General features: G+C 36.5%; 1 protein-coding gene across 2 annotated transcripts in view; it reads right to left on the reverse strand.

Annotated features, from left to right (window-relative positions):
- The window catches only part of timeout (circadian regulator timeout), a 32,733-nt gene extending 9,315 nt beyond the window's left edge, over positions 1 to 23,418 (reverse strand). Inside the window, exons 1-17 of one of the 2 annotated variants that reach the window (XM_028175241.2) lie at positions 22,942 to 23,418; positions 22,685 to 22,868; positions 21,718 to 21,852; positions 21,186 to 21,442; positions 20,070 to 20,267; positions 19,441 to 19,623; positions 17,151 to 17,438; positions 16,952 to 17,070; positions 15,397 to 15,553; positions 14,369 to 14,449; positions 13,140 to 13,255; positions 12,615 to 12,662; positions 12,092 to 12,155; positions 7,846 to 8,044; positions 6,896 to 7,044; positions 6,292 to 6,386; positions 64 to 273 (exon numbers count right to left, since the gene is read on the reverse strand). In XM_028175241.2, coding sequence (XP_028031042.2) covers positions 64 to 273; positions 6,292 to 6,386; positions 6,896 to 7,044; positions 7,846 to 8,044; positions 12,092 to 12,155; positions 12,615 to 12,662; positions 13,140 to 13,255; positions 14,369 to 14,449; positions 15,397 to 15,553; positions 16,952 to 17,070; positions 17,151 to 17,438; positions 19,441 to 19,623; positions 20,070 to 20,267; positions 21,186 to 21,442; positions 21,718 to 21,852; positions 22,685 to 22,868; positions 22,942 to 23,195 — 2,737 coding nt within the window. In that variant the 5' untranslated portion in view covers positions 23,196 to 23,418. The remainder of the gene's footprint in view (positions 1 to 63; positions 274 to 6,291; positions 6,387 to 6,895; positions 7,045 to 7,845; positions 8,045 to 12,091; positions 12,156 to 12,614; positions 12,663 to 13,139; positions 13,256 to 14,368; positions 14,450 to 15,396; positions 15,554 to 16,951; positions 17,071 to 17,150; positions 17,439 to 19,440; positions 19,624 to 20,069; positions 20,268 to 21,185; positions 21,443 to 21,717; positions 21,853 to 22,684; positions 22,869 to 22,941) is intronic. The other variant, XM_089729729.1, reaches the window with a different exon arrangement.
- Between the last annotated feature and the right edge of the window lie 1,487 nt (positions 23,419 to 24,905).

The raw sequence follows: 24,905 nt of genomic DNA on the forward strand, positions 1-24,905 counted from the left end.
TGCACGCGGTTTTATTGGCAGTAAATGCATAACTTTCAAGAACCTAAGCAATACATCACTTACCAGCGGAGTCGGCATACTGCGGCCATAGTTCCCGAAGCATTTCGTCCTCTTCTGGGCTGAACTCTTTGGGTACTCTCTCTCTCGCTCGCTCCTTGTTACTGCGCTTCGTAGGAGCTTTGAATATGAGTCCTAGTTCTTTTAGTTTCTTTATAACCGACCGTCGGGTTCGAGTACGGTCTATCAGGTTTTCCAGGATCCAATCGATGACGTCTAAATAACGTTTAAATGTTTTTTTATAGATATTACACATTAATTTCTGTGCAAGATTTTTTATATAACAAATGAATTAATTAACAAATAATTTATTAAATTGGTATAATGAGGTTCGTAAGAGAGTGTTAACTATGAATGTGGAAGGATATCGAGGAAGAGAGGAAGAGGGACTAAGAAGAAACGGATGGATTGCGTGAAATACGATATGGGTAAGAGGGGAGTGAGCGAAGAAATTGTATATGATAGAAGAGTATGGAAGGAGAAAACATGTTGCGCCGACCCCAGACTGGGAGAAGGGCAGGATAATGATGATGAATTTATTAAATTATTATAAATAATCAGCGTGTCATATTGTAGTTATAAAATTTAAGGAATTTATTACTGTATATTGTATTGGACCCTAAAACAGATATGGTGAATTGCAAATTGTCTAGCACAAACGGGTCTATCAATCATTAATTCTGGTCTGAAAGGCTGGCTAGCCGTTATGGTAATACAACTCCGACTTTGACCTAATGTACCCGGCGAGCGAGAGCACTCACGATGTGGCATTCAAGAGTTTAACATCTTAACATCATGGGTGCTCATCTGCCCATGTCTCAAATATACGAGTATAATCGGCAGTTTTATTATCCTCCCACAAAGAAACATACTCTAAACCAGTACAATAACGTTATTATCTCACTAAATAATAAAAATATATATCATGATAATATTTAAAATATTCAATTTTACTATTCAACTGTTAGCTGTGTGTTTCAAGTCGTTTTTAATAATTTGAACAATAAAAACCGTGTTTAGCTGATTCGTGTATTCGAGAGCCTAATTAAGTGTTCTCTTTAATGACGTCATAAACATGTGACTATAACATTATAATTTAAGGAGTTCTTAAGCTCAGTTCAATTCGCACAGCAAAGCGAAGTGTTACCGAAACGAGCGCTATACGATCATTTTGATAGCTCTGTACCCGTTTAGAGAAGCCCTCACAAAATGAGGGGCTTCATTACGGATCTTACCTTTCGGGTAAGGATTCAGTTTAAGAATGATTTCTTTCTCACGGCTCACACACTAATCCTGCCTTACATTTGAGTTAGTAAATGGTTTCAACACAATTCTGCTACATACATTTAACATCGTGTAATAAAAATCAAACCCGCAAAAATTATAATTTGCGTAATTGCTGGTGGTAGGACCTCTTGTGAGTCCGCACGGGTGGTACCACCACCCTGCCTATTTCTGCCGTGAAGCAGTAATGCGTTTCGGCTTGAAGGGTGGGGCAGCCGTTGTAACTATACTTGAGACCTTAGAACTTGTATCTCAAGGTGGGTGGCGCATTTACGTTATAAATGTCTATGGGCTCCAGTAACCACTTAACATCAGGTGGGCTGGGAGCTCGTCCACTCATCTAAGCAATAAAAAAAAAACATAATGTACCTAATATGTGACCAAAGAAACGACAATGGAAAACGAATTTGGCGAAAGGTCGTTTTTATTGTTATCGTATTGTATATTTAAAACAGGCTGACGTTGTAGAACTGTAAGAATTATATCAGAGAGAGCCGCTATTTGAGTAAATAATAATGGCGACTAATTTAAATATTTACTGTTTTATTATACTGAATTGTATTATATAATTATTGAATTTGTACAATGGATCCATATAGCTTCGTATATAGTTGCGAATGTAATCAAGTGTGACTTAACAGATAATATTGGTATAACGTGTTTGCTTTGTCGTATGTGTTTTCAAAGGGTTTATTTGATGACATCACCTTGATGTATGTTATTAATGTTTCAGGCGTGTGTGATTAATTTTTGATTAATCAGTTTTGATGAAAATGTTGACATCTGTACTATGAAAATACATTTGATATAGATTGAAAGTGTTACATTAATATTGATTAGTTTTGGTTACGAAGTGTTGCGAAGCTGCAGGGGTTGGTTCTAATTAATACTGACGCATGACAATCGGCAAATTACAATAGCCGTAATTGCAATGCACTTGAGACTAAGTGGCCAGTGCATGTTGGTATATAATTTCCGGTATTCCGTATGCAATACATAAATCGATATTATCGGTATTCAAGTACGGGATAGTAGAATACCGGGGCGATAGAATGTCGGGGCGCGATGAAGTACTTATCTCTACAGGTGTTGCGTTGCGGATCACGTCAACTCTCTCTTTTGTTTTGTCAAGAATAAAGTCGTTTTAAATCATTTCAACGCTTTAGCTTTAGTCAGAGGGTATTTCTTCTACACACAGACCAGATTTCTGAACGGATTTGTTAGATTTTATTTGCTTAGGATAAATTAAAATATTTCTGATTTGTTCGACTCGTTTTTGTGACTAAAAACTTTATCGCATTTAATTAAAACTTCTTTTACAGGTTAATCTCACGTTTATTACTTCAGAAGTTTCGAATAGGTTTACAGTAATATAATTTTCCATAGAGAATTAGATGATGGTTAGCACAATATTCTACCTTGGGGCGGCTGATGGCTTGAGGCTGCGCTTAATGCTATTGTTTCCAATACATGTGGAATAAAAGCTTAACACAGTTGTAATATCAGAATATTGAATAAGTCATCAATATTTTAGAACTCTGTTATGGTCGGTAGTAATATCGTAAAATTGCCAAACCATAAACAGAGAGCAAAAAGTAAAAAAAAAACAGTGTGGTAAGTAAATACACAGCGATCATCTGTTGGCATGTACTTTTTTAATAGCAGGGGTAACAAGCATACGCCTCGCGTGTTGTTAAGCTATCACCAATGGTAGTTTCTTACAAAGCTTCTGTGAGTACTTTTTAATTATTTTTTTTGCCCGCGCATTCTAGGCAGACGAGCAAACGGTCCACTTGATGGTGAGTGGTTACCGTCGCTCATGGACGTCAGCAATGCCAGGGGCAGGCCCAAGCCGCTGCCTACCGATAAATCCTTACATCAATGTAACTTCATTACACCTATGATAATTCGTTCCTTAAAATTTCACTCCGAAGACCTCCTATATCGATCATTCTCATTCAAGGGATCAAAGCAAGCTAAACCTAAAGTGTATTTAGGGAGATATTGTATAATTAATCCAAAGAATAATTAAAGGATCTTTCATGTTCAAATGCCACTATATGAAGGGTTTTTCAAAGGAAGATGAATCACGTGTCTGTGATGAAGATTATTAAAGTAATAACGTTCTTTTATCCTTTTAAGCCGTTGGTACAACGTTATTACAAAAGCATAACACAATTTAATATTACGTGTTGGAAGCATAGATTGAGATGCGTGTACGTTATCAAGAAACATATCTCTAAGCTCCGAAGTTGCCCTAAAACTTGACAATGTCTTGTTTTCCGCTGAACAAATACATCATCCTATTATGATGGTGGCATTACTTATGCTGCATTAGATATAGGCACCTAATTCATTTTTATTACATTACGCGCGACCCCTCGCCGACGTACGTAACATCAATGTTTGCACGGAATGGTGAATCTTGTTTTTTTTATGTTAACATCAATAATGGTCTATTTTGTTGAGGGGCCACGAGAAAATCCAAGGCAAATGTTTTATATGACATAGGCGTTTCTATATTTTGTTTGATATAACAAGCTTCGGCCTCTGAGTAAAATGAATTTCTCAAAATGAAAATGTTATCTAAATAGTCGTTCAATTGATTAGATTTGAGTTTAAAAAAAACATGGAAATATTTTGCACATTTATACGTAATATTAGAGTGATAATTATTATTATATTATAATTATTATATTACAATAATAATTGAGGTGACATCTGTCATGTACTTATTGTCAATTTGTCAATGTTTTTATTGATGATCACTTTGTTGGTGCAACTAAATAACACATAAACACCGAATATCATATAATAAACAGAATATCTTTGAACCTTGTAAACGCAGCAGAAAATAATCCATCTATGTTGCGAACATCGCAGCGAATGGGAGTATTTATTGCGATACAGATCTATACACCACATTGTACGATATATTATTTCGAGCTTGTACGTGTAGGTTTTTGGGCTCTTGATACTCTCAAACAGCCAAGATATAGATATGAATTTAATACCACGTGAAAAGTAAAGTGTGCCCAGATGAATTCTTGACACTTATAGCGTTTGACCCTGGGATGTATTAATGGTAATTGTCAACAATAGCCATTGTTAAGATAAATCGTAATCCGTAAAGTGAGCCAAGTACTTTTCAAAATTATCACATACAACACAGATGGACTACCCTTAAGTTTATTTGGAACAAAGAATCTTTAATATTAATACTCTGCTCCCTTAAATAAATAACTTTTTTTTTCATACCTATGCTTATATCTTTGAGAGGCTATTTCAGTTTCTCCTTGACGTGTAGGTGTGCTCACGGGGCTCAAACCAGAAGTGTTGCTAACACTGATCCTAGCAAGAGCAGTACTTCGCAGAATCTACCACCGGATCGGAAACGCGACCCACTGAGAAGATCCGGCAAGAAACTCAGTGGGCTGTGTCTATGGGTTAATAAACAACGGTAATGAAACCATAGCGCGATGTAAATCGCCGCCTACGAAATCCAAAAAGAAAATCGGAACTAATATCAAATTACGACCCAATTAAAAGACTATTAAAATAATAATCCGACGGAAACGCATTACTGATATTATAGTCCGTTCTACGGTTAAGGCCGTGTCATTTATTAATGAAATTCAGAACTGAAATTTTGTTACAATATTGTTATAGTTCAACTATTATCCCAAAGGAATATCAGAATAAAAGATATATTATGAATTAACACTCAAGGAATGGCCTATATTTATGTAAATTTTCATTCAAGCCTGGCCAACGGTTTACATGCAAGCTTCGTAACAAATTTCACAGTTATAACATTCGTAGGTATAATATTCGTATTTTAGTTAATCAGGAAATACATTGATTACGGCATCTAAAGTACGTACTTGTTTTTATTGGAAATGAAACGTTTCAATTGTAATATAGAAGGTAAATAAATTTATAGATTCAAATTCGAAAAATCCAAATTATCTACGAAGCGTTGTTGTATCTGTTGATAGTATGATATACGAATATATGGCTGATACCAAGCTTTTGTAGTGTCTGGAATATGATTGATGGCTCCACCCCCACTTTGTGTAAGGCGATCACTGCAATCCTATTTTCTTTAACACCTCATTCCATATTGTAATTTGATAATGAACACGAAAAAAAATGTGAAATGGCGAAAATCGAAAGAAGTTTTTAAAATAATATAATATACGTGTTCCAATTACAAAATAATTAAAAAATTAAATAATAGAAAAGTTTTTATATAACAGTATTTATGGCCAGACTAGTTACTTTTGAAAGTCGTCATGAATATATTCAAGAGATTCATTCCATTCAGGCCGAAGTGACAGAACGTCTTATTTTTTTTTTTTTAAATACCCCCACCATTCATTACCATTACCCTATTAAAGTTGCGAAGGAGTAATGCATTTCGTTTCGATGACCCTAAGTGCATGTCTCACGCTGGGTCAAAGCGCGTTATCTGATATTTAGGGGCTCCGGTAACCACTTAACGTCAGGTAACGATCGTGTGCTCGTCCACGCATGCAGTAATATAAATAGTCTATAGAGCCATCGACTTTAATATGATCGCGTATCTCCGTAGATCGTTCTGCGTTCTACATTAGTCCAGTTAAATTAATGAAATGAGGACAAGAATCTCGGAATGAGAGATAGTCAACTATAAACTTGTATAAACCTTTATTTTGACACCCTAAAATTTGTCTCAAAACCTACATAGCATAGGGTAAGTGTCATTAAATATATGGTAAATGATATGAAATGAATACATACTGAATTATTTAAAAAAATATGATAAATGTAGAAACAAACAGAATGCAGACAAAAAGAAAGGGGGGCATTAAAATAAAGTTGACCCACTTCAACTTTAAATCGTCAATGCCAAATGGTAACTTAAATAACTGCATCAAAATGTAAAAGTGAAATGAATGTTATGAATACCTTGATCTGTTTCCGGGTTGGTCTGATTTTCCATGTAGAGCCGTCTGAGTTCTTCTTCTTGTTCTTCGGACCAAACGCCTTTGCCCAGTTTGTCTCTTCAAATAATCAACATTTCATTAATAAGATTTATAAGTACACTAGCGACCCGCCCTCGCTTCGCTTCGGAAACTGTAATATTATTATTGATTTCTCCACTATTTAATGCATGTTATTATACATATAAACCTTCCTCTTCAATCACTCTATCTATTAAAGACAACCGCATCAAAATCCGTTGCGTAGTTTTAAAGATTTAAGCATACATAGGGATATAGGTATATAGGGACAGAGAAAGCGACTTTGTTTTATACTATGTAGTGATTATCGCGTCGCCTGTAAAGTCCTAGAAAACTATGTATTACCGTGTATTGTATATTTTCTTAATTATTGTATTAAAATGTATTTGTATTCGAATACATAAGCCGCAAATATGAAGTCCAGAGAATAAATACATTTACGAATAATACATACCTCGTAATTACGTTACTATCGCTGGCTGTCATAAACTGATAATGGGATTTATTAGTGTGGTATTTTTTTGATCTTATAAATAATCAGCTTTTACCTGCTGTCGGTGTAGAGATCGTATCCGTATTCAATGTCCAATGCGTCTTTGGAATTTGTCCAGAACAACAGTTCTATGAAGGTTTTCGGGTTTTTAGAGGCTATTTCGGTGAATTTTCGGAAAATATATATACCGAACTTCTCTAATTCCTGTCGAAACGTTTAATTAATTTTTAATTATCTATAATGTTTTGTAATTCAGTTAATAGAATCAACTGATATCTTTCAATGAATCTAATGTCGCTTTTGTGTATAAAAGACGTTTATTTTGTGCTCTGATAGAAATCAAATTTTGCGAAGGTTTAGATTTTTCGATACACCGCGAGGGCACGAACGACATCCCCGAATCTACGAGGGGCGATAAAATCTGTCCCCCGGTCTATTCCCGGTCGAGCCCCGAGTTAGAGCGAGACGGAAACATCTGATTTTGTTCACACGTGCCTCGTAACTTGTAATAACGAAAAAATATCGAGAGTAAGAAACAGTTATAGTTATCTACGAGTGGATTATCTGTTTTGCATTACGTAGGAGAATTGAATATAAGAAAAATATATTTTCGGTTATTGAAAATATCTTAACGTTTATTAAGGGCGATATTTTTCTACAGAATTTTCAGAGTACAAAGCTAGGTCAAGGGATCGTGTAGCGTATTATAAATGTAAACCTTCGCTGCTAGTGTATAAGAACGAAAATCCATTTTTAATTAGACACACAAAACGGTTTAGTATTTTTTCGGCTTTTATTCTTTTCTTTTATCATTAATTTTTTTTCCACTTTGACAAGAAAAAATTACAATAACAAAATAAAGCAGAAAATGTAATATATATAAAATGAATTAATATTTTGAGATGTCCGATTATAATTAGATTTCGACCACTTGCGTCGGGCCCTAGTTAGATTGGCTACTTAAAAATATTCGAGGTCTAAAATATTTAAGCGTTAATTAAATACCTTATGTTGCTGCATGGGATGGTTGAATATTTTTTGAAATATCAAAAACAAGCTGGCTTGAAACATCATGGAGGGTCGTTTACAATCCCAAGCGACTCTGTGCAGCATTTTGATGGCACAGTGATTTGTGTGGGGTAAATTTTTGTCGTATCGTTCCAACAGCGAGACGCATGAGCTCACAACTTTTGGATGGCAAAACCTAAAATTATCCCAACACCATATTTAATTATTGTTTATTCTAAATTAGGCTAGAAGATCTTACATGACAATAGTTTGTGTTCGGTTTTAATAATAAAAAAAGATGACATACAACACTCGTAATAATAAAACTGGGATATTACATTAAAAGTTCATAACTAGCACCATCTACTCAATTTTCTATCCTGGGTAGTAGTGTATTGAGGCCGTATGCGCTGGTAGGTATTGTCTCGTTTAATTCTGCATCATTGATTCAAATCTGAACCGTAGATTAGCTATTATTCTTTTTTTTGGCTACCTATGCTAGTTTTTACTGGTGGTAGGACCTCTTGTGAGTCCGCACGGGTAGTTACCACCACCCCGCCTATTTCTGCCGTGAAGCAGTAATGCGTTTCGGTTTGAAAGGTGGGGCAGCCGTTGTAACTATACAGAGACCTTAGAACTTATCTCAAGCTCAAGGTGGGTGGCACATTTACGTCGTAGATATCTATGGGCTCCAGTAGCCACTTAACACCAGGTGGGCTGTGAGCTCGTCCACCCATCTAAGCAATAAAAAAAAGCAACTTCGAGAGGTTATCTTAATTTTAGCCAACGTGCAGGCGAGCCTACGGAGCTTAGTCTGGTGACTTGGTAACACCAGCCCTAGCAAAAGCAGTGCTTCGCATAATCTACTACCGGATCGGAATCGCGACCCACTGAGAAGATCCGGTGAGAAATTCAATAGGCTGTATCTGTGGGTTCACGAAGAACCCTTAGTCGCATTCGACGAGAACGGTGACCGGTGCTTGTACTATCTAATAGCAACGATAGTGGATCGGGATGATCCGAAGTGACGTGTTTTGGGTGACGGCGACTGTTTAACGCGTGGTTCTCAGGATCGTGTATAACACTATTATTTCAAATAAGATGTTCATTTTATGTTTCAATATAGGTGTCGTCTGTATTCACGTAACGGTGTCGAGTAGTCACTTAACTCTAGGCGGGCCTTGAGTTGCTAATTACTGGAGAAACAAGTATGTCGTCAGCACGTCACACAAGGGAACGCACTTAGAAATACTAAACGTTACGTATAACACATATGGAGTCCTGTCGAACACGAAGCACCTGGGACAAATAGCTTACACAGCAAGATGCCTATACTAGAAGATACTGGTAATTTGCACATTCATAGTACAGACTAGTGGAGCAAACACCCTTACTGCCTATTGTTTATATTTAATTTAATCTATTGGACGGATGGAATGTTTACTTGAATTTTTTCCCTGCGATCAATTATAATGAGCAATACAGTTATAAGTATACTATAGAAAAAAGAATGAGACGAAAGACTTAGATATTATATAGTTCCAACTATGGTATGCGCTGTACTGAATGAATAGGAAAATTATAATACTAAGGCTTATTAAAATTTAAAAGACAGGTAAAATTACATTGCAGGAACTTATAAAAAATATGGATTTAATTTTTTTTTCTTTATCGACAGTGTTTCAAAAAGCTTAAAAAGTTTTTATTTCCAGCATAAATGATTGCTTTCATAAAATCACTTTAATGGCAGAGTGCGCTTGCCAAATTGCGTTATACGTAAATTACGATGTATAAACATTGTTCATTCATCGATTACTTTTAATGTTTTGTATTTTTAACCGAGCGCTTTTGAAATAATTTTAAAATACTTTTAAATACAAACGACATTCTAGTTTGAATTACGCATAACGAATTAACCGTTTTAACCCATAGACATAGCGGTAGGCAGCGGCTTCCCATAGCGGTAGGCAGCGGCATGGCTCTGCCCCTGGCATTGCTGAAGTCCATGGACGACGGTAACCACTCACCATCAGGTGGGCCGTATGCTCGTCAGCCTACAAAGGCAATTAAAAAAAAAAAATTTCAAGACCGAGACTAGCCCAACCTCGTGTGTACATTAAGCAGTTATGTCACGGTAATTACAAATTACACACTTACAAATTTTTTAAGCACAAAAGAGAAGCATAATCTAATTGTCGTTTTACCTTGGAAGCAATGTACACAGTGCGACCTGACCCAATGAACAAATGTTCCGCTTCCAACTGGGACGTGATTTTATCACAAACGCAAACAGACAAAGATTATTTAACCAATTTTCACGAGGACTCCCGAGGGAGGGAGCACACCTTTTAATGTTATACTCGTACAAAAGCCGCCCGCTAACCATTCTAACGCAATCGTATTTACTTAGGCTTGAACTGACCTGTGCGTCATATATGATATTTTATCGATCTAATCGAACAAAGAACTCTATAAGCGTTCCACCAACCACACGACGTATGTTTGCAAAACAGTTTCGCTTGTTCTGGGATACTGTTTTTTATATTTTGTATATCTATGGTAAAACTAAAAAGTAGTGGATGTGTCCCTAAAATACTCCCATAAACTCGGTGAAACCGATTCCGACGAGTAAAAATTTCAAGAAAACTTATACATCTGTAGCTTAGTAGCGATCGAAGGCAACAAAACGAGCCGAGTTTGTCTTATATCATTTAATATGATATAAATATAAATTGTTTTAGTACAATTATAATGAAATTAAAGTAACTGATGGTGAGGCTTGTGAGCTCATGCAACAAGGTACCACCGTCCCTAACATTTTTGCCGCGAATCACTGATGGGCTCCAGTTTGGAAAGTGAAATACAATACAGTTGTGACTGAACTCACATTTCAAAGTTGATGGCGGAATTTACGTTTACTCTTGTCTATGTATAACCATATAACTACATGGGAGTCGTGCGCTAGTTTATCCAACTAGAGATTTCATAAATGTAAATATGTATTATAAAAAAAAAAACAAAAAAACAATAAAATTAATTTCATTTTTTTTTATTATCTTGTCGATATCGGTCAGGACATCAGAGCGAAGTTATAAAACTGTTGTATTGACATCGGTCCTTAACGCATGCGCTATTTTTTTAAGTTAACCAGACGTCTTGAAGTCAATAAAAATAAACAATATACATCAAGCTTATAAAGTCGGGTTCAAAAAAAAAAACTTATTATTACCAGTTCCAAGTAAAGTTATATGACGACGACGTTGTTAATTACGTATGTTTAAGGCCCAGGTAAAATATACCTATTTTCATTTAAACTGAGAGAGATTCGAAGTTTTCGCCAGGCACTGATAAAATATTAACCATTATCTCATACGAACTGAGTGCTCACGGTAATCTACCGTAATGTTTCTCGACAGTGTAAAATGTATTCTCAGATTGTCGTAATTTTACCACAACGTAATAAGAACGAAGAGCTAGAATTACGAAATTATCTTGATAGTGGTTTTTTTTTAATATCACAAATTCTATGGCATTATCTATTCATTAGTGACTAAGCTAACTAGGTACAATGGGAACTTTAATTTAGAGAGACGCTTTTATGAATTGTAACGATCCAAGCAATTGCGTTAATGTTTTGGAAAATGTAGATTTTTTATTACTATTATTATTTCCTGATTGTGATAATATATTACCAGTATGTACATACTAGGCTGCGATTTTTTTTCCGTATTGTATTTTTTTATGAAATTATAAATTATATGATAGATTGCCATAAACCAAATAAAAAAGACAAAGGGAGGTGGCTCATATGGCGCTGTTAATTAAAAACAGATATTTCGGACATTCACACAACGGCCCTTCCCCTCTTTAAGCCGGAACGCCTGATTGCTTTATGGCAGAAACAGTCAGGATGTTGGTACGCACCCATGCGAGCTCACACTATTAATTGTACAAATATTATTATCTTAATATGGTGCAAATATATTCTTTCAGATCATTATGATCACTAACGCAGAAAAGCATTTGGGACGATATTGTTTGTAATAAAAAAAAAACTTTCCTAAATTAAAAGTCAATATTATTATTTTTATGTCAATCTTTTAGATTAAGCTTTCTCCCTTCTTCCTAACTTCTGCAATAGGGACAGTGTCGTTAATCCCGCCACAGCGCTACGTGTGGTCACTGCGTCACGCGAGTGTGACCATATAATGTATAATTTTATACAATGTGCACTAAAAGGTACCTTTGAACGAAGTCTTGAAAATCGAAATCAGTCTCGACAATGGCAGTCGACCTTTCTTCTTCGTCTGAAACAAATTAGATAATGTTATTGATATCAATTTGTTTGTTGCTTAGTTACGTGAATGTGCTCAATGCCCAGTTGATGGGTGGTAGAAATCGCAACCTCGAGACATGAAGCAGAGTTCTCAATGATGTTGTAGTTATATGCATGAGTGATTCGCGGCAGAAATGTGCGGGCCTGTAATACGCTCTATCCGCATCCGTACCCGCACCCGCACCCGCAGTGCACTGCCATGATATTTAGAGAATACGGATTTTAAAAGCACTAGAATATTGGAAGCGCGATTGATTGTTTGTTTGTTTGTTTTTCGAGCAGTAATAGTTTGGAATTGCTGATGTCCATGAGGGACGGCGACCACTCATCATCAGGTTGGCCGTATGCTCGTCTGCCTATAAAGGCAATAAAAAAAAAGGGAAAAAGCGGAACACACTAGTACTCAAAGCCCTAAAAAAACATTACTTGCCTTCCTCCTCGTATTCTGAACCTTGGGTTTCGTCGACTTCGTCAATTTCTGTGAATCAAACGCATAAGTGAATACGCCAATATTATTATGGATATTTTTTTGTATATGTAACGTTACATACGTTACATATAAAAAAAAAGTTTGCGAGTATGTGAGTTTATTATTACAATTAAAGTTTTTGACACTCAATCTGGCCACAAAGTCAATCATCAAATTCATTGATCGCGTCATCACGCGCATTATAACGACACATTTTTAACAGAACCAAACACAAACATCGGGTTTTATTGATTCGGTTTCCGCGACTAGAGGACCCTGGTATATATAACATACAAAATTCAAAACCAAATAGACAGAATCGTCAATAGACACAGACGATATAAAATTTACTGATCGCGTTATCAGTCATAGAAAATTCTGTTTCATAGGCGCATAATATGCAAATTAACGTAATGAAAACAAGGGTAAAAAAAAAACGAATCGGGAATCCCTGACACGGAAACCTAATGAGGCAAACGGATTTACCTGTGACATCTGTCACAACACCCAAATCAGTGTTATAAATCGTTTCCAGCATACTCAGCTCTTCGTCTTCAGCGATGTCGCTAGCACCGAAAATACCGTCTTCGGGCCACACCTCCCTGGACAAAACGGAGTCGTCGTTAGTACGTCGGTGCGGGGTCGGTACCGCGCGACTACTAGCCAGTGTGCTTAGTGCGAGTTTTTTAACGTTCTCGATCGCGTAAAAGTTAACTCAAATTTGTATGGAGTTGGAACAGCGCCCCTGGCGGCAAACGAAGAGAAGCTTAAAACACTCGCACTGAAGGCTTCGTTAAGGGACTTTTTGGCGGGAACGCGAGGAGTGAAGTTGTGTGATTTGTTTTATTTTGTCTATTTAGTGTTTCTTCAGGTTTAAATATGTAATAATGGTGGTTTATTAACTGTTTAATATCTGTGAAAGTGCACAAATGTGGGAAAATGAAACAAAGCTGCTGGACGTAACTTCTCGGGTTCCTCCAAAAAGTCCACTGAAAAAATCTCAGTAAATGACCACCATTTTACTGCGATTATATTTCATCCCATATCATCTCATTTCATTAAATTTCATCCCAGTTGATTAATGTCTCAAATTAATCATCTTCATTTCATTTCACTCCATATTATCATTTTTCATAAAATTAAGAAAATAAAGTAAAATAAGACATGACTTAAAGGTCTTAGTTACCAGGTCATAAAATCTCTTAAAAATTAAAAGGCTTCGTTAAACAGAACGCGTACTTAGCGTTGCGTTTTAATGTCGCGCTCTATTCATGTCACATAAATTGACTAGATGAGTCCAACGCTCCTTGACGCAACGCCTTCTTCAAATCATAGTGCCTTTCGACAGCAGTGTGAAAATTTTAATTTATTAAGATGAAAGATTAAGAAATTTATTAAGATGTCGAGTGATTCAGATGTGGCATTGTATAAGCATGAGTATTTTCTAACTAATTCTATCAATTTTTCGGGCATTATCCAGTATTTTAATACACATTCACTCGAACGCTAAAATGAAATTTGTAAAAAATTACAACGCCTGACGTGAAAGCGTCCTAACGCCGCGACTGAGCGTCCTGCTAGCGGTGGCGCTCTGTTTGTCAGTATGTTACCATAGTAGTACAACACATCTCGGCGTCATAGCGCGCCCTCAGTTTAGCGCTCTGACGCGCGCTAAGTACGCGTTCTGTTTGACGATGCCTTAAGCACACGCGTACCTCGCAGCCCTGAACATCCCGACGGCGTTCTCGAACTTGTACTCCCGCATCGACTTCTGTATGTTCCTCATGCAATCTTCCCTGGAAAATAATTAACGTTTTTACCCGATATAACACAATATGCCGCGAGAGGCGGAGAACTTTATAATTAAAATAACGTTGCCGCACCAACTTATTCCAAAGGATTATTATACCTTGGAGCTGTTTTGTTGAACAAAAAGACAAACATTGACATCACTTTTAATTTGATCCTGTATGTTTCGTTTTAATGAATTTATTTAATGAAACTCAGTATTAGGTAATAACTTTCACAATAATTAAATGCTAATGGAACCTTACTTAAATTACTTTTTTTTATATTAATAACAAGCTAGTCCGGCAGACTTCTTAGTGCCTCAATCGATAAATAAAAGACCTAAACATTTGTATAAAATAAACTTAAAACAAACAAAAGGAATCCGTCCGACGGGGGACACATCAAACGAAAAACAAAATTGTTATTTTTATTTAATTCCGAGCATTTTCATATTTATCTACCTTTTAAAGCTTTTCAGGACTTCCATAAATAATTCAAGACCAATATTTGCCAAATCGGTCCAGCCGTTCTCGAGTTTTAGCGAGACAAACGAACATCAATTCATTTTTATATATATAGATAACATATTGTTTTTTTCTAGATTTGATCTGCCTTTATTGAGCCACATTATGGTGGGGGGTTGATGGAGCCTATAGACGATGAGGATATCGTCGCTCATCTTGAAACGTGAGATAAAATCTATAATTGTATTGTGTGATGGCAATTCCATCCATCAAACCGTCATGAGTCATTGCTTCGTGGTAGAAATAAGTAAAGATGATGGTATCTACCTAGTAGAAATAAGTAAAGGTGATTGGTTCACAATATTTCTAAATATAAAACGCTGAAATTCAATCTGGAACAATGACGTGCGCGAAACGGTTTTCTAACTAATGACCTCTAATTAATTTTGAACAATTCTCTTAGGAATTTTAAGCAAGTAATTGTTTACTTTTGCTGGTCTATCGGGACATCGGAGGCGGCGTCGAAGGGCGGCGGGTACTCCTCCGGGCCTGCGGACAGCACGGCCGCCAGCTGAGGCCGGGCCTCCTCCCACGCGGGGGCTCCTGGCTCCGTTGGCGGAGCTCTTTGTGCTCTCGGTTTGTTCCCTATAATATTATATTGTAATCCCTGTAGACGAAGCTTCTAGAAAATCCTTTGAAGCCCACGCGAAAATCTTTCCTTTACATTTATTTTTTGTTGGGTCTGATGAAGATTTATTAATCTTGAGTTTGAAGGTTGAGTAAAATTAGATCTCATTTACAAAAGTTATGTATTTTCTGCGACTGCTGCTACTAATCTACCTAATCATCTAAATCAGTTACCAAACGGATGTGTTCACGGCCTACCCAATGCGAACCGGTAACCATAGACCCGGTTGAAGTTCCAATGGTATTATAGATATAATGGCTACTACTTTTTTGGCTAATATAATGGCTTTTACTGGTGGTAGGACCTCTTGTGAGTCAGCACGGGAATGTACTACCACCCCGCCTATTTCTGCCGTGAAGCAGTAATGCGTTTCGGTTTGAAGGGTGGGGCAGCCGTTGTAACTACACTGAGACATTAGAACTCATAATATCTCAAGGTGAGTGGCGGCATTTACCTTGTAGATGTCTATTGGCTCCGGTAATCACTTAACACCAGGTGGGCTGTGAGCTCGTCCACCTATCTATGCATTAAAAAAAACTCGCATTACTGCTTGGCGGCAGAAATAGGCAGGGCGATAGTACCTGAGCGAGCTTACACATAACTAACGATCCACACGTAACATATTAGCATATCTATAACCAATAAACAAGAACCTGGAATTCAGTAAAGCAACTAGAAGCCAAATCAATGGATACATGTTGTACTAAGCTCAATTGAAGATCATTGAACATACCTTTTAATAGTGTGTATATATAATACTGTTTAAAACAAAATAAATGTAGGTACATCGCGTATGTAATAACACAGTACCGTTTTTGTAGCGGAAATGCCATTATATTGGATAGCAAGCAGGCATGTTATCGTATCGCAAAACCGATCAGTTTGATGAGGGTGAAGATGAAAAACTGCGTTTGATAAATGCCGTTTGCATGCACATAAACTTTAATAGGTAGTCGAATTGCTATACTAGCATAACTATAACAATTGATATCGTCATTACAATTATATGTACATTAATTGTAAATTCTCGCATTTAATGAAGTATTTAATCGTGAAAGAGTAAAATGCTAAGATTCCTTTGTGTCTATTTCCTGATACTACCTATACATATGTAAATTTATTTGTTAAGCACATACTTGTCTAAATTAGCTCTAGTCGAACCCGGGCGATCTTTGATTTGAGTTTGATGAAATCACTACTAAACTTCACAGAATCATCCGCTAGACTAATCTGAGGATTTCATCGAAAAAGCTCCAGCCATTTCGAAGTCTTAAGAGGATATACAACAACACATCGAATTTCTTATTCATAGGATTTGCTGGAAACAAAAGTTTCAATAACAAACACGAACTCACTCTTAGATTTGGATTTCTTCTTGATCTTCTTCTGCACCACTAATCCGGTCTTCTTGCAATAATGTTCAAGCATTTTCAAGAACAAATGTACAGTTTCGACTAAATCCACTAAATAAGACCTAAAAACATAATTCAATTAAGCTCAATATCCAACGGCACGTGTATTCGATAATCATCCGTTCGGATTGGGTTCGAGTACCTGGGCATTTTATTTTCGTCGTAGTTAAGAAATGTGTTGAGTATGAACTCTCTGTACTCTAGGACGTAAAATATATTACTCTTTAATACTTTAGCGGATTCTTTGACCGTTGGATCGGTGCTTTTGTCCATGGCCAGTAAGGTGTAGAGGAGTTCCTTGTAGGCGCGCAACGCCAGGTGCAGCCTCCTAACCCAGACTCCGAACTTCTTTTTTTCAACTTTGATCATATCATAGTATTTCTCCATTTGTTGTTGCACGTAATGGAACATAGGAATTGACATAGTTTCGCTAAAAAAAACACGTTTATTTTATTAAACTTGCATATCATTTGGATTTGAAATATGTTGCGTAAATTGTCGTTGTTGTTCCACTAAAGCAGTTGAAAACGGAGACAGTTCAAGCTCCACGGACCTTGGGCCGGATACACGAACTTGTATCTGCACTATACCACTCTACCTGGAATCGTCAGGGTTATCCTGTGTGCCGCCCCAAAGAACATCATTGCGACGTACGATCCAACTTCGTCCTTTACTGTACTTATTTATTTATCAGGCATTCACCAAACGAAGTAATACTTAGGGTCCGTTCACACAGACCAGCTTGGGGAGGAGAGCAGATTTTTATCACGTTGGAAATATAGTTTTGAGTAATTGTAGTAGTTTATTTTTGCATGTGCATTTGTTTTTGTCATTACGAATGCTTCAACGCGCTGCGTGTGGAGTCAACCGGCTCAGATTGCGTGTGCGTTCGCTTTCAGATCTCTTCCAGCCGGTCTGTGTGAAATAGTTGACGGCTCCGCTCCGGCCAATTTCAACGTCCGACGACGATCGGGTCTGTGTGAAAAGAAAAAAGCGGGCCGGTCTGTGTGAAGGGAACCTTAGGCGCGCCTGCCCTGGCATTGCCAACATCCACAAGCGACGGTGACAAGTAACCGTCAAATGGAACGGTAGCACGTTTGTATTCGAAGGTAATAGTAAAAAATAAGAACGAAACAAGCCTTGAGAAGCTATATCAGCGCCGCTTTAACTAGTAGGTGACCTCACGGGGCTCAAACCTGATGACGTTGCTAACACGAACCCTGGCAAGAGCCGTGCTCCGCAGAATCTACCTCCAGATCGGAAACGCGACCCACTGAGAAGATCCGACGAGAAACTCAGTGGGCTGTGTCTGAGGGTTAATTTACTCGTCGAGTCCTTCGTCGCAAGCGACGGGTTCGACGAGAACGATGACCGGTGCTTGAGTTACCTAAAAGCACCGTTAGTGGATCGGGAGGACGGTGATCTTGTAACGATTACATTGGACATAGAGATATAAAAACTTTTTAGAGACACATTAAGATTTCAAAATGTTGAGTTGCACAGAGAAGTCTTGAGGATGTCTCGTCACTAAAGATGTTAGTGGGTTTAATAGATTCGTTCTAAATATCGGGATAGGACTTGTTATACTAGTTTATGTAAGAGTGCAAATACCCAATGTGGGTGCCGCTTCCACGAGGTGGACCGACTATTTGCTAAAGGTCGCGGAAATCTGCTGAATGTCGGCTGCATGAAAGAGGTAATTGTGGCGAACCTTGGGGAGGTCTATCTAGCAGTGAATGTCGGTATGCTGATTATGACAAGTTTATAATTTGGATTGTAAATCTTCAAATATCCATCCATGTCAATATCTTGTACGAGCAAGCACAATTCTCTTCTGACAAACCTTTTAGTGTAATTAGATTCAAGTTAATTTTTCTTTAACGATGTCAGCGTGTTCCTCCAGTCTTACCATTACCTATACAGTACCACTAATACAGCAATAATGATAGAAGTTTTTTTTTTATCAAGACACAACAGTTGCTTAGGTATAAATTGATCTCGGTTCACACATGAAACAGGAGATAATCGCATAGCTACGTTAGTGTTACATCACTACCCAGAGCCTTATACCGGTACACTACGAACGTTGCAAAATCTAATTGATAATCCTCCTCCTCCTCGCTTCGTTGTCCTCGGAACTGAGGGCGATGACCTCCCTGTATAATTATATCCTGAGCACTATACTGTGTTCTATAAGCTCCGTGTGCTTAGTGCGAGTTTTTTAACGTACTCGATAGCGTAAAAGTTAGTTCATATTTGTATGGAATGGGGTCGTTTGCGTACGTTTGCCGCTAGGGGCGTTGTTCCAATTGCATACAGAAATGGCTTAACTTTAACGCTATCGACAACGTTAAAAAACTCGCACTAAGCACACCGTTCCGTGCGGCGTCACACACGGCCTCCAGCATTCGATAGTACAATAACAAAAATACCTGATCAATCCAACTTGAAAATTGTGTCCTCTATTAAATTCCATGAAGAATTTAACCGCCCACAAGTAATACGACTCGTCGTTTTGCTGGGCCTTGGCTCTGACGAGTACGTCCTTCACGTAATGCATGAGTGAATTGTAGGAGCCGTTTAAAAACTCAATGCAAAACTCTTTTAAGAATAATCTAAAATGATAACAGGTTATTTACTTGGTGTACGAAAGAAAATCTACGGCTATAAAATTATCTGTATTGATAAAACTAAGCGATTTTCAAATTAAGCAATTACCTATGTCAAAGAATTTGTTTTATTTAGATTTTAGATTTTATTTTCGACTGAATTTCGTCGATTATGGTCATTATAGTAGGTAGGGGCTTGGCTCTACCCCTGGCATTGCTGACGTCCATGGGCGACGATAACCACTCAGCATCATTGGGCCGTATGCTGCTCACAAGCCTGTCAGCCTACAAGGGCAATAAAAAAAAATCGAGAGTGCATTGAGACAAAATTTATAATCGATTCGAAATTAACATGTATAATGTAACCTAGCAGAATAATGAAGATCTAGGCACACTTGGCTACAGTCGTCTTATTTGCAACCTTGCATTAATCGGAAGCGTCGCGCGCTCACCTTATCGCGAAAGCGGATCGCCTCTCTAACATTCCACTTTCCATTGGCCTCCTGTTTTTTGGTTTCACCAGTTTCGATTTTTTCCCGCCGCTAAAATCTAATTTCGATATGTCGTTTAATGGCTTCAAGCTAATTATCTCGTTGTCCGATATAGATTTCATATTCTGCACAACATATGTTCCTCCGAATCGAGAGTGTCTGTGATTATAATTTTTTAAGTTTCATTAAGCTATTTTATTTTCACAGTTTATTTAAAAAAAGTTTAAATATATAAGAAAATCTTTTATGAACAAATTCACATACTTTTATAATTAAAGGAAGAGATAATCCATATGAAATATGAAATTAAATGTTGTAGGTTTATTTGTTTGGTGACAAAATTAATAACTCTCAAAATTTTACAGCCATTTATCATTTTCTGTTTGAATTGCTAATCTAAAATATTGTATAGAAAAATGACATAGGAAACTTGTCTGCTGTTTGGAGCAAAACAAATTTAAATATTGCTGAATAATCACCCTTATCTTTTGAAGTCGTCGTGGCCTAAAGGATAAGACGTCCGGTGCATTCGTATCGAGCGATGCACCGGTGTTCGAATCCCGCTGGCGGGTACCAATTTTTTTAATGAAATACGTACTTAGCAAATGTTCACGATTGACTTCCACGGTGAAGGAATAACATCGTGCAATAAAAATAAAACCCGCAAAATTATAATTTGCGTAATTACTGGTGGTAGGACCTCTTGTGAGTCCGCACGGGTAGGTACCACCGCCCCGCCTCTTTCTGCCGTGAAGCAGTAATGCGTTTCGGTTTGAAGGGTGGGGCAGGCGTTGTGACTATACTGAGACCTTAGAACTATATCTCAAGGTGTGTGGCGCATTTACGTTGTAATGTCTATGGGCTCCAGTAACCACTTAACACCAGGTGGGCTGTGAGCTCGTCCACACATCTAAGCAATAATAAAAAAAACTTAATATCATTAATTGTATATAACACAAAGTAAATTCTTTTCATCTAATCGTATCAGGTTTGCATTAACAATGATGAATAAACTCATTATTGAAGGAATTTTATTCAAAATTTATTTTAGTACTGCAACAATGTTTATTACGATACCTTGTGGCAGAGTACTGCTTAATTTTGCTGAGTCTTAGATTATTTTCTGTCATTCTTAAAGATAGTAATTCCTGTTCATCTTTTAATTTTTCATCCACACTCCTTTGTAATGCAGCATCAGCAAGACTGCTTGGATTTTGTTCTCTCAATAAATGTGATATTATTTCAATTATATGCATAAAGTACTGCTTTTCATTCTCTGATGACATGTATAAAATAATATCTAAAATACCTGATTGATTTAGGCTCCATAAAACCTAAAATTATTTAAAAAAATTAATACCTAAAAAGTACATTTAATTTTAATGTAATAGAATTTTTAGTATATTTGTTTTATGTGCATTTTAGATTATTTTTAATAGTTTGACAGTAATCTTCTAACGCAAATTATAAAAGCTCATAAAATGAATGAATGAAATGAATGAATGCTCTTTGTCGGCCTATAAGGGCAATAAAAAAAAATTACATTTATCAAACAGTAATGGTACATGCCAGAGTATTCTTTATTAAATTAAATTAAATTATTATTTACCTGATCATGTATATTAGCATCATTTTCAGGCCTTTTCTCTTTATCTAAATCAGCAGGAACATGTAACACATTTCTGATTAAAATTAATATTCTTTCAATTATCAATCCTGTGTCCTCATCTCGCTCTGACCAGTCCTGTTCAATGTATGATAATGCAATATAAAAATACTCAAATTGTTTAAGTATTGATTTTTAAATAATTTTTGATTTTAACGGCAGCCTGTTGCACTTTCAGTAAGTTTCATCTTATGTATGCCCCTGAGCCCAAATGTTCTATGAAGCCCTGTCAAAATGGCCAGCCAAATCTCTTGGCTAACATTTACAACACCTGGCTTTCTCTATAGTCAGTTTCACATAGAAACTTATAAGTATGTGTTAACCCTGAGGCATTGCTCCACTACATAGTGCATTCAGTTTTGGATTAGTCCTCCAGTACATTATGGGCAACTGTCATTAGAATTTTTATATATGATTCAGGTCCTATCATTGCTTTATTGGTGCAATATTGCATTGTAATATTTGAAGTGGATAAACAGGTAATGTTTTTATAAATGTACAGTAACTTTTTTTTTTTATATTTTATACCATAGTGAGAGAGAAACCTGTTTAAGAATAACTGCTGTGTCTGCCAACTTTGAGCAGTCATAAGTTAAATAAAAGTTATGTTGCGATTATTATGGTTATTTTTACCTGTTTTCTAACCTATGTAAAATTTTAAGTTATAAATTTGCACGATGATCAGTATTATTATTTCTTAATGATGTACATCTTAACATTAAGAAGGTATTTTATCATCATCACAAACATACAATATCTGAGTATTTAGAAGTCACCTAATATTCATTTGTGGATTACCTAAGTTATAAATTTTTTCATATGAGCAAGGAATAAAATTTTACTGACAAGATCAATTCCAATGAGTCTTATTAAATATATCTTACAATAAATTGTTTTTACTGTAACTTACAGTTTCTAATATTTTTGCTAGTTTTTGTGAGAAAACATTCCAAATATCAACTTTGCTAAATGCTTCTTCCTTATATGCTTGTAAATGTGTGAGTATTTGCAAATAGTTGTGTCTCGCTGTTCTTTCGGTTGGTACTTCTTCTCTGTACAAGAGCAGAGCTGGGTTTGTCAAGTTTACTAAAAGTCTGAAAGATACAGATATTGTTTAATCAGATACCATTTAAATTGACTTAAATAGTTGGAAGTTGAAGAATTTACCTTAGAGTTACATCAAACAGTTCAGCATTCTCCCAATGATCTATTAACATCCGGAGTAAATCAGTTTGTAGCACTTTTGTTTGGCCCAAATGCCTTCTTATTTCATGATCTTCACCATCGCGACGCAAATATCGAATAAGATCTTTAACGGTATTAATGGTAAATTCATCAATTAAGTATTTACCGGTTTTTTTGTCAAAAGTTCCAAGGGCATTGCAAGTAGCAGAAAGTTCAGCTGATAATAATGAAGACATTTTATTTATTGAAAATGGTATGTACAAATTATTTTACTTCGTATAAGATCTTGGCTTTTCACTATTCACAACAGGAAATGATCATTTTATCAAATGATTGTTACATCCGAGAGTATTATAATAATAAATATTTACAAAACTATTTTGTTTTGAATATTTTTTAGGTTATAAAAGTTCACCCAAATAAATATGACATTTAAAATGACATGACTTTTAAAAGCCCGCGAAACGAATTTTCGTTCTGAAACAAACAATTTTCAGGTAGATGTCGACGTTGGAAATCAACACTACGATAAATAAAGATAAACAAGCCCTCTGAAACTGTTGAAAAAATTACATATTAAAGAAAGAAACACTGATTAAATAACCACATTAGGGGCTCGGTTTTGAAATCTATCAAGAACTACACATTTACGGTTACCAAGGCAATGTGAATATTATAAATATACACAGAGAGGGTGTTTTCATATTGGCTTCCATATTGTCTCTACTTAAAATAAAGTTTTGTACAAAAAATATGTTGTTCATCAATTGGTAGTACTAACTACTATTTTATGTTTTATTTTTTTTAATTCTGAGTGCCAATCACTATAGCACCCATATTACGCTTAAAATATGTACTTGAAACACACTATGGGTGAATGCAGCAGTTATGTTGACCACGGGAATAACAAAAATGAATTGGCTACAGCTATAATTTATCCATCATGTCCTGTCTTATTTATTTCATTAGGGATTGAGTAAACAGATGGATTATTCATCATCCTCATTAAGATTCTTTAACATGTTTCAAATCATGTCAGCTTTTCGCTGGCTCGTAAGCTTTTTTTTTTATGATTGAATGATTACTGGTGGCCCGGAGGCCTTTCCAGTTTCACCAGGACAGGTGGGCGAGCAAAGGCTCAGCCAGGGGAGTAAGCTTGTTCATTTCCCTTGGCACCTCCTTGTCCAGGTACCCCAATTAGATTGCCATTGTTGGATCCTCCTCATTTATTAAGGGTCTAAATATAGTTCAGCGTGTGTGCCGATCCTATTCCATAATTCAGCAGTGACAAGTACAAGACCGATTCATATTGTCTTAATAATTGTAACAGTTCTTGGAGTATATGACAGCATCCATTCCTGTAGTGTACAGACGGTTTTAAAATCAGTTCAGGTACATATTAAAACATTAAACGATAAAGCCTTGAATGGTGAAAATTTGTTGTCATTAATTTATCCATGCCTTATATAGCTTAGGCTTTGGAAATATAAAATCGTTTTTTTTTATTAGTGGAGGAGCTCACGCTCCATCTGGTATTAAGCGGAGCTCATAAACATCAATATTGTAAATACCAGCATGAGTTCTAAGGTTCAGTTTTATAGTACAACTGTTGCCCCGAAAACCGAAATGCTTTTTTTTATTGATTAGATGGGTGGACGAGCTCACAGCCCACCTGGTGTTAAGCGGTTACTGGAGCCCATAGACATCTACAACGTAAATGCGCCACCCATCTTGAGATATAAGTTCGAAGATCTCAGGTATAGTTACAACGGCTGCCCCACCCTTCAAACCGAAACGGATTACTGCTTCACGGCAGAAATAGGCAGGGTGGTCGTACCTAACCGTGCCGACTCACAAGAGGTCCTACCACCAGTAATTACGCAAATTATAATTTTGCGGGTTTTATTTTTATTACACGATGTTATTCCTTCACCGTGGAAGTCGAT

The sequence above is a fragment of the Bombyx mandarina genome, chromosome 09 (genome assembly GCF_030267445.1).
Source record: "Bombyx mandarina strain Sakado chromosome 09, ASM3026744v2".
In the NCBI taxonomy this organism is placed as follows: Eukaryota; Metazoa; Arthropoda; class Insecta; order Lepidoptera; family Bombycidae; genus Bombyx; species Bombyx mandarina.